The sequence below is a fragment of the Watersipora subatra genome, chromosome 10 (genome assembly GCF_963576615.1).
Source record: "Watersipora subatra chromosome 10, tzWatSuba1.1, whole genome shotgun sequence".
NCBI lineage: Eukaryota > Metazoa > Bryozoa > Gymnolaemata > Cheilostomatida > Watersiporidae > Watersipora > Watersipora subatra.
The window spans coordinates 43,221,191-43,232,723 of NC_088717.1; the positions used below are offsets into that span (position 1 = coordinate 43,221,191).

Below are 11,533 nucleotides of genomic sequence, written 5' to 3' on the forward strand. Positions count from 1 at the left end.
ATACATCAGATAATAACTATATTATTGATGTATCTGGTCTTCTTGAAGGTATCATCACGACAAAGTTGCACCAATCTTCGGTGGAGACAACATCTCATCAGATCTGGTCTGCTATACCAGAGGGCATGCCAGAGACGATCGAACCACCAGGTTTGGACTATGACAGACGTGTGTACTTGGCCAAACACATTAGGGAGTTTTGTACAGAAGAGACGAGAGACCTTGTCTGCCCACTGGTTCCAGGTAGGTATCGTTTCAACCTTGCTTATTGAACGTCTCTCGTGTGAGTTTACTCCTGTTCCATGTTTGCTAAATGAGTCGCTTTGCCTTCTTTTGTATTGAAGCTATGGTGGCTTGATTTTGTCTTGTGATCAGACCATTTGAAAAACTGATATATTTGTCTATTGCAGATGATGAGCCAATCCCATCTACATCCAAACATTGTAAGGAATCGAAGTCTGCAGTAGATGTTACTAAGAAGTCCACAGTGAAGAAAAGAATAGTAAAAAAATCGGCAAGAGGAGGAAGGAATCAAGAGAGAGTGATGAGAGTGATGAGTACACTCCCCAGCCTACTAGGCGCCCTCGGGCAAAGAAATGACCATCTATGTTATCTCCCCTGAAAACTGTTTTTCGGAGTTATCTCCTTACTAATAAGCATTAGTTCTCTAAGGATTGAAATAAATACATCTATTCCTCTATTGTAACATACCTGGACATATGTAAGTAAGTTCCAAACCCATTGAATGTGTGCATGTTATATTTGACAGAAAGACATAGCAATCATAAGCGAATGCTTATCGTAACAGGTGGCAACCTGTTTTTAAATTTAATTACAACCATTTAATCATTTTTATCAATATTGGCTGATCTTGTCTTATTGAGATAGCAATGATGGTCATTCATATCAATTTTGGGGTGTTTGCTATTGCTATTGTGCAAGTAACACAGGCTATAGATAGAGAATATAGTTTGATGTAGCCGCACCAAAGGTCAAAGTCAATACTAAGGTCGCGACCTTAGAAAATCCATCGATCAGGTCCGCAGCGTCAAGTTTAGTCTGTGCTCAAATTCTCATTCCGAATGATGCGGTTGATGATGCCGTTGCTAGGGACCAAACAAAAAAGTTAGCGCTTTGCTGACTCTCCAGATTTAAACTCTTTAATTCTCAGAACAATGGATAATGTATTCTGCTGACATTCGCTGTCAGAAAACTCAGCTGACAAGGGTAGGATGGCCGGATTTGAAAAATTTAAATTGATTCAGAATCCTCACAAAATTCTGCATCTGATTATACATCATACTCAGAAACTCCAAATTCACCTCAAAGTCTGAAAATGACAGCCCCTGTCACATATTTTCCCGTACCGTATAATGGAACCGATTAGGAAACCGTATAAAACCTGATTAATAGGGTCGCTAATGCGTCGGCTAAGTTACGGCCAAACTAAAAACATTAAAAAGTATCAGTGATAAAAGTTTAAATAAGACCGACACAACATGGAAAATGCATATTGTAAGAGTGATTGTGTGCGGATATATAAGAATAAATTGTCAGAAATAGATTCATGGCCCGGCATCCACTATACCATACATCCGCTTTGCAATGGACTCACAAAAACCAGGAAAAGCGTGGAAACCTTTAGAAAAACTTAAAATAATCGAAGAAATTGAAGCAGGACAAAAGCCATCTGCAATATCAAAAAGAGAAAGTCTTCCAAAAAGTACAGTGCCAACATGGATTGTCATGCCAACAGAAAGAAAAGATAAGATTGTTATGTGACCAAAGTTCATCAAGGCTAAGAGATCGTTCAATGTCGCACGATGATTGGGATGGTGTGCTATTGACTTGGTTTAGACAAATGCGTGGTAAAGGCGTACCTATCGATGGGCCAATTTTATTAGAAAAGGTTAACGAGTTTCTACAGGATTTAGGGAAAGATACTATTGTTTCTCGCGGTTTGATTGATAGGTGGAAGAAAAGGCATTCTATTGGCGATCAGAGAATTGATGGAGAGTCAGCTGCAGTTAATGTTGGAGAGGTGAAAAAGTGGAAGGAGGAAGTGCTAACTCCATTACTCCAAACGTACACTTATGATGACATATTCAATATGGATGAAACCGGGTTGTTTTACAAGCTCATGGTTGACAAAACGTCGCACTTTAAAGGGGGGAAGTTTAGTGGAGGGAAATTGTAAAAAGAAAGACTGACTGTGGCGCTTTGCGCTAATATGTCGGGCAACGAAAAGGAAGTTCCTATTGTAATAGGAAAGTTTGGAAAACCCCGCTGTTTCAAAAATGTTACTAACCTTCCATGTCAGTATTACCACAACAAGAAGGCTTGGATGGTAAGTGACATCTTTCAAGCATGGGTGAAAGATTTTGATCAGCTGATGACCAGAAAAAAACAGAAAAGTGCTTCTCATCACTGACAACTGTCCAGCACACCCAACTATGAATAGGCTTATGTCAATCAGGCTTTTATTTACACCACCCAATACCACAAGTGTGCTGCAACCTATGGATCAAGGAAATATTCGAAATTTCAAATCTCACTATCGTCAGCAAGTTTTGCAATTCACTGTTGATTACATTGACACTTATGGAAAGAAGCCAGATACATTTATCAATGTCTTACAAGCTATACGCTGGGTGCACAGAGCATGGAACTGTGTCATGAAAGAAACCGTAGTCCGTTGTTTTCACCACGGGCTTGGTCATACCAACCTTGATCAAACAGATGTTACTTCAACTGTTGATGGTAAGGAAGAAGGTGACACAGTGAGAAATCTAAATCTGCTACTACATCCATAGATCCTACATCAAATGTGACAGCTGGTAGGTACTCTTGAAACAGCCTATGCTGTTAAATTATGATGAATTTGACCCAATAAAGGGCTACATTTATGACCGTCAGTGGTGCTTAACAAATGCTTTAAACATAGTGTTACTTTCCCTTAAATTAGAGTTTTGTTTTGCAGATGAGCTTTTAGCGGTTGATGCAGACATCACTTTTGCTGAGCATTTAAGTGATGCAGAGATTAAGCAGTCTGTGACATTTTGGGGTACTCTGGATGATTCCGATAGAGAGGATGTGGCTGAGATTGTTGGCCTACCATGGCTGATGCAAACAATGCTTTAGATGTCCTCAGACATTTTATAGATACAAGAGAGTGAAAGGACTATAACTGCTTAAAATCTATATCTACACTCAGTTACACTGTTGATCTTTCTCAACAAAACATCTTTTCACAGACTACACTCGATAAGTTTTTTAAATGAAACAACTGATCAGATGTAAAGCATACGTTTTTGCATTGGTCGTAAATGTGTACTCGCGTGAAGTTTTAAAAATCCGAAAATTTAGATATTTTTTTATCAGCTGAGATTTGTTTGTAGTTTTAGATGATGTGACTGCCAGGATGTTTTAAAATTAAAATTGGCAAAAGTGATCTCTGTTAAAACACTCAGAAGAAAAAGATGGGTATTTTTTCTGAGTGTTTTAATGGCGATTAAGCCTTGCCAATTTTAATCTGAAAACGTCATGGCAGTACATCACCTAAAACAACAAACAAATCTAGAGTGATAGAAAAATATCTATACTTCCGGATAAATACTTTTGAAACTTTACATGAGAGGCCCTCTAACTTGCAACAAGCAATCTACGATTTTGCTTTATACTTAGTTTGTATATGTACATATATCTTCCGTTAAATACATGCTCTTGTGTCAGTGCTCTGATAACTTGAACGCTCTGATAACTCAAACACTTTCGCTTGGTCCCGTGAAGTTTGAGTTATCCATGTTTGACTGTATAATCAAATCACTGTGTTACAATTATAAAAATATTAAGGTTATGTTAATTCATTATCTATATATTCTTTTTTTTCACCTGAATAGTTTTAAGTATTTTACTGCTATTCAAGGCTAGTCTATTTAAAATAAAATAATATTTTATCATTATCAAATTTTAAAGAACTTTCAATTAAGTAAGGCAGTAGTTACTTGTAATGTTTTGTTTATGCACCAAATAAATTGATGACATTATTTACAAGAGATAGTCATCACTTTGAACATTAGTGATAAACCTACCACAAATTTTAGTAGATTTCATCAGAAAGTATCATTATTTTTCTAGCATTTGCAGTTGTTTTTGATATTTGAGGTGATCTGACTGCAAGGGTGTTTCAAGGTTAACATTGACAAAACTTGGTTACGGTTAAAAACGTTACAAAAATACGGGTGAAATGGTGTCACTACTTGATATCGTTGCTATAGTTGATATTAGCTATTATGTTCAGCGTTACGTGTCTCTATTCTGTCAGTCTCTTTGCAGTTATAGGCATCATAATCGAACTTTCGCTTGATCTAAGCTTTTAGCCATGATCAAGTTTTGTCGATTTTAATCTTGAAACATCCTGGCAGTCAGATAACCTCAAATATCCAGAACAGTCACAAATAGTAAAGAATACCAATGATTTCTAATAAAATCAACTGAAGTTTTGCGTAATTTCACCATTAAAGAGTGATTAAAAGATTAGGTTTTTAGCTGAGGTTCACAACGGGTAACAGTTTGTTGTGGCTATTAATTCAAACATGCTTTAGTCAAAGTCTGCATATGGAATCACTCACTCATTGCTTTACTGCTTATTTTTATTAACAATAATTATCTACATGTAGAATGGCTGAAGATGTTTATGGCAGATTGAACTATCTCTACCACGCTATCGAGCATTTGGTAAGCACAGATCTGTCCAACAACGCTCCTCTAATCCACAGCTACTGTCGTACATTTGCTCAAATAGTTGAAAAGAAGGTTCTAAGGCTAGACCCGCTCATGCGCAGGAAGATATGCAGGAACTGCAGTATGCTGCTGGTGCCTGGAGTAACGGCTACTGTCCGGTAAGTAATTTGCGTATATCCTTTTCTGCGTGCAATTTCAGCACTTCCAATTGCCAAACTTTCTTTGAGTGGACAACTCCCATCACCTTGACACTTCAAGCATTTAGTATTCAGATAGATTGGGCAAAGTGTCGGTATGCATACCAGTATTACGCAAAAGAGTTCTATGCCATATTATATGCAGTGATTTTTTTGTGTTTTGACGATAATTTATTACTTTTTATGTACAGTAAACGCCCCTTCAACATAAATACTTTGTTGTGAGAATGTTTACGTTAGAGGGTTTTTAGGTTATACAAAGCGTAAAATACATGTAAATAGCTTAATATGTTCCAAGATTGTTCCAAATTCATCCCTTTGACTCTTTCAAATGGGGACAACTAAACTTATTTTTTTAATTTATTTAATGTAATTTAACTTCTTACTCCTTACACTTGGTTTATGGTCCATGATGACAGTAGTTTTATGTTAAGTCAAGGAGAGCACACACCTTCAATATCCATTTAAATTGATTTTTTGACTTATTCTCCGCAACGAGATCCGTGATGCAAAAAATTAATGTCTAAAATATAGTAAAGCTACATATAAAAGATGCTCTGAATAACCATAAACATCGTTTTCTCTCCCAAGTGCTGCAAGAGAAAACAATATTTTTAGGACAACTATAGGTTTTGTGTTATTCAAATCAAATTTGAAAACTTGACCCGACTTGATATTTTACGTTATATAGAATATCCTACATAATGTGCTACTGAAACTTCACATCAGTTCTTCACATTCAGTGTAATTGTAAAGTGTAATGTACGTAAAAAAGGTTTATGTTAAGCGAGATACTACAGTTTATCTGGTTAGCAATAGCATTAGATTTCACCTTGCTGAGTTATTGTGAACTATTGACCTTTTATTTTGTTTATTCCGTTTTTTATCGTGGTAGAGTATGTTTAGCAAGTTCATGTCAACCACCTTGATTATATTATGTCAGCTTTTGACAGGCTATTAACTCTTTCACTACCGCAATCCATTGTATCAGCTCTGGTTGCCTTCTCTTTATGGCCGGAAGCTGATACATCGAGACAGTGCGTTAGTTTATCTATGATTACTCATGTACTCATGATTACTCATCTATGATTACCCTTTCGCTTCAGATAGACCAATAATATCTAGTTTCCATGAAAATAAGTTTGTTGCCAAAGATATAGACTAATCAGCTAGCAGCTAGCTAGCAACTCTCACTAGCGGCTCACTGATTATCAAACGGAAAGTTCACCACGTAAAAAGCACGGACAAAAAATGAATACAGACGGTTCCCTACTTACGAACATTCGAGTTACGAACAACGGTACATACGAATGTATGTACCGTTGTTTGTAGCTCGAATAACTTTCGAATTATTTGTTTGAACTTTGTTTGAACTTTACATACGTATTGTAAAGGGATTTGCTGGCCTTTACTTGGCACGACCTCTACTAATAAATAGAAGAGAGTGCGTGTAGTTTCATTCAGCTTTTAATTAGCGAAGAAAATTTCGCTAGCCGTGGAGCGTACGGCTATCTGCTCTGCTCAACTAAATGAGCGCACTCATTTATATACAATAATATCAACCGTTCCGGCTAACGGCAAACGGTAAGAACACCGGCTAACAAGGTGAATAAATAGGACCGCTAGCGCGTTGGTATGGCAACAATCTAAGTGACGATAAGTGATGGTGTTATGACGGTATATCAGATATAACAATAGCATAACGTGTGAAACAACGATATAATAAACGGACAACACATACAAAAAATAAGACAACAACGATAAGTGATAGTATAACGATTAAAACAACAATATAATAAAAAGGACAAGACATACAATAAATAAGAAATGCAGTGTCATGGCCCGGCGTCCACCAAAGTATTGTCTCCATTTTATTAAATTTTTTTTTCAGTACAAACCAATACAGGTTACTTATACAAGCCTTAAACATACTTATATAAACCTTCAATATACTTACATGTATATAGGCCTTAAACATAAATTATAATACAAAATATAGCACTGAAGCAACTTACGAACAAATTCACCTTTTGAACAATCGTTTGGAACGTAACTCGTTCGTAGGTTGGGAACCGTCTGTACGGCGATCGTTTCCAGCTGTAGATGCTTCTAACATTCTTAGCAATTAAGACTCCAGTAACTCTATATCGAGTGATTCTGACTCTTCTAGTGCATGAATTTCATGTGAAAAATTGTAATAGTAACAAAATATTAAGGCGACAGTCAAAATACAACTGTCGAAGTCGCTGGCAAAATATTGTTGCTAAAGTTTGTAAAAATTTTTACTGCTTTATAATGGGGTTAGTTTAAGATTTTTCTGAATTTACTTTTAATATACCTTTTTTTCAACAACCTGTTTCTAAATTAGGTGGATATATTAATTCTTTCTCAAGCTATCACAAAATTAGTGACGTTATGTCAGCATTTGAGTGAATAGAAAAAATAAAATTCAGGCAAAGCTAGAAATAAATGTGTTAGCGAAAGAAAGTAAGATAGATGATTCTTGCATCTGGGAAGACAACTCTTTATGCACATAAACTCTTACATCCATTAGCACCCTAAAAGTCTAGTGTTCTGTGAAAGTTCGTGAGGTGTGATGGTAGAGCACAGAGAATAACTGCACACAATTGTTCTAAAATACCAGAAAACTGTTGAATGGTGCAGATGTTAGAATCACTGATTTCAAGACGCTTATGATGCGGATTTGGAGTTGTTCACACCTTGTGTTACCACGTGATAGTGTTTCAATGTACATTGGCATGATGAAATGTGAATTTAATTATTTAGCATAATGTGGGTGATTTGTTTATAAAGATAATGATTTCTATGCCAGTGATCATAGTGGCGCATTCGTTTCCATCCGTCTCCATCTTGGGAAAGACGGCAACCTTACGATTAACCGTGTCATGGAAACATAGTGTCCGTCTACCATGCTGAATGTTTTATCAACTTCCAGCTGTGGCTTCTGACGAACTCGCTCGAATCGTATCAAAGCAAATATGACCCTGACAGTGTAGTGTGCCTTGATAGAATTTCAGGTGTAACAACTATACATACAAATGATACAATTATTCCGGAATACCAGGGAGCAATCAATTAGTGTAGATGTTTGGGTGTCGGTCTATCATTCCAAAAGCCATGAGTTTAAATCTAACACGATGCAATTGCTTTTCTCAACATCCAATAGTTGCGGGCAGCAGGATGGACAGACTGGCACAACCCTTATTATAGTAAAGACTGAGTCAATTATCTAGCTTAATAAATGTTGAGTAAAATTTGGTTTAGATCACCTTCCTGGACTATTCATTGTGAATCTTGATAGCCATTACCTTGGATATTAGTGATCAGCTCTGATCTAAGGTGCTGTTGAATGATTGCATCCATGTTATTAGTTGTAGATCAAAGAGACAGCGACTCAAGGTGACTACATGTAATATCTGTAGCAAGCAGAGGAAACTAGTTCTTCCTACTAACCTTGAGCAATTACATACTAATAGTTAACACTCTGTAAGTTTTATCAGCGCCGTTTGCTACAAATGATACTCTGTTGGAATATCAGTTTGTTTTGACAGTTCTGGTTGTTTAGTTTTTGGAAAGAATCTTTGTTTTGCTATTTCTTTATTTTTTTCTGTTTTTCATATAAAATTGGTGTGTAATTTTGTTGTTGATCAAAGTGTATTGCAAGTATTATATCGACTTTGTCAGTCATGGGATAATAAAAGATGAGAAAATATTGGTTTCACTGCATTAAAATTCATGTCATACAACCCGGGTATGTAAATGCTAGGTATTTACATTCCCGAGATAGCGCGGCTGAAAAATGCAACGTGGTTTTCTAATTTTTATTCATTTATTTTAGTAAATTTCAAACAAATACAACAAACCAATAAACAAATCAAAGATATAAATTAGCAAACATACCGTATTAGTCATGTTATGAAATCCTTGTTCACATCGATTTTTTCAAAAATGTCTTTCTCCGTCCCAGCGCCATTTGTGGGTGGTGTATACAAATTTATGTTATGCCTAAAACCTCAAGAAGCATAAAAAATCAAATGCAAATTTTTAGACAGATTGTTTAACTAGAATTTAGTTTCTGTGAATACCCACAAAAAATGAGGACAAATATATTTGGAGATATGTGCACCACTAGCCCTTCTTCCTAATACCAATTCTTACAACAAGCACTTCTTAATTTCTCCATGACCACTTTTTAGTTTGATCCTTTCATTGACAAACATAAAGATTAGGTATTTCTTTTCACTTTTTGCTAGTATTGGCTGCCTTTCCATTACCTGCCTGCAGCAGTAATTCATGTTCATAACATTCAATATTTGTCTTGCCCTTATATCGGCTTCATGTACTCACTTTTGCCATACCAGCTTTGATGTTTGTATTGTCCCTTGGTTTTTTCATTTCAACCCGCTTTGCATATAATAGAAATGCAACACCTGTGAGCGTGCCAGAAAATTGTATATGCGCACAGTTTTGGAGTTGAATCTTGAATCTACAATGAGGCGCACACACTATTTAGATCAACAGAGACTGGAAAACAGCTCAGCTAAAGTGACAATCATACCATCATCCATACTGTCCACTAGTTGGAGTTGAAAAGAGATAAGGTAAACAGATCAGCCGGATCAGCGTGATGAAAAGGCACCCCAACATGCTAGCTCTTCTAGGTACCCAAGTTATTTTATCGATGGGTCTGATAGGTATACTAGCACTGCTAAAATCTTTTAAAACCAGAGCCAACCACAGTCTTATGGAATTATTGGAGGGTTAGAATAACAGCATTCCACGTTGTCAACTTGATGAGTAACTAGTTCTCACTTTTAATCGAGTTCATGTTAGATACATGGGCACAAAATAAAAGGTCTGTAATACAATCTTTGAAGGTCGTATAGCAGTCATTGTCTTTATACACTAACTTTCTTGTAAATAAGCCTCAGTAACTCTCTGTAATTACATGGACAACCAGTTTTTACAGGGTTGCAATATCGGTATTCATTTCAAACTATGGCATACACTGAAGGCAGGTCTAAGTGAGGAAGAAAATGGAATTCGCACCGTTGCTCCTAACAGTATATGGCAGTGTTCTTTATGATTATGCATCGCCCTCCTTTCATGAAAAGTTCTTGTCACTATCATTCTTTACTATTAACACTTCAAGTCACTATCACTCCTTACTACTAGGGTGTGTTAGTGTGACCGCACGTGTTTATAGTAAGAAATGTTAGTGCGACCATGGGTGTTCATTGTAAGAAATAAAAGGCTTATCAAAGTGGCAGACAAACAACTTATGTACACAAATAGTTTGCACCCATCGACAAAAGATATACTTCACCTCTAACAACTCCAGATAACTCGATCATGAATTAGTAAAATCTCATGCTTGTGTTCAGTACTACGCTTTGTTTGCTATAAAAACACCAAATAAATTCATACATTTTATGTGTGATTTAGTGCACTACTAGATACACCAACTTCTGGGATGCCTAACGATGAGAACAAAAAGAAAGGAATGAAAATTTCATGCCAGGTTTTTGACGCTGATGAAGACATGGAACCACAAGCAAGTTCAGCTCGGTATGTAACTATGTAATGCTTTTCATGAAGCAACACATCCAAATGTTTAGTTGAGTTCAACAAGTGACTTGAAAGACAGTCGGAGTTCAAGGGTGGGGATTTGGACAACCCTAATATAGTCTTTAATGTAATATTTTGCTGATACTAGTTACTGTAATCTTTTACTGTTACTAGTAACTGTAATAATTTATTTTTACTAGTTACTGTAATATTTAACCGTTACTTGTAACTGTAATCTTTTAGTGTTACCAGTTACTGTAATTTTTAACTGTTGCTAGTTACTGTAATAATTTACTGTTACTAGTTACTGTAATCTTTTACTGTTACTAATTACTATAATCTTTTACTGTTACTAGTTACTGTAATGTTTAACTGTTACTAGTTACTGTAATCTTTTACTGTTACTAGTTACTGTAATGTTTAACTGTTACTAGTTACTGCAATCTTTACTGTTACTAGTCACTGTAATCTTTTACTATTACTAGTTACTGTAATCTTTCACTGTAACTAGTTACAGTAATCTTTTATTGTTACTAAATACTGTAACCTTTTACTGTTACTAGTTACTGTAATATTTTACTGTTACTAGTTACTGTAATATTTTACTGTTACTAATTACTGTAATCTTTTACTGTTACTAGTTACTGTAATCTTTAACTGTTACTAATTACTGTAATCTTTTACTGTTACTAGTTACTGTAATCTTTAACTGTTACTAGTTACTGTAATCTTTTACTGTTACTAATTACTGTAATCTTTCACTGTTGCTAGTTACTGTAATAATTTACTGTTACTAGTTACTGTAATCTTTTACTGTTACTAATTACTATAATCTTTTACTGTTACTAGTTACTGTAATGTTTAACTGTTACTAGTTACTGTAATCTTTTACTGTTACTAGTTACTGTAATGTTTAACTGTTACTAGTTACTGCAATCTTTACTGTTACTAGTCACTGTAATCTTTTACTATTACTAGTTACTGTAATCTTTCACTGTAACTAG

General features: G+C 35.6%; 1 protein-coding gene across 1 annotated transcript; it reads left to right on the forward strand.

Moving 5' to 3' along the window:
• Nucleotides 1-1,813: 1,813 nt before the first annotated feature.
• Nucleotides 1,814-2,197, forward strand: LOC137407102 (tigger transposable element-derived protein 4-like). The gene has a single exon (XM_068093706.1). It carries the CDS (start codon nucleotides 1,814-1,816, stop codon nucleotides 2,195-2,197), a length of 384 nt encoding a protein of 127 aa, XP_067949807.1.
• The last annotated feature ends 9,336 nt before the right edge of the window (nucleotides 2,198-11,533 follow it).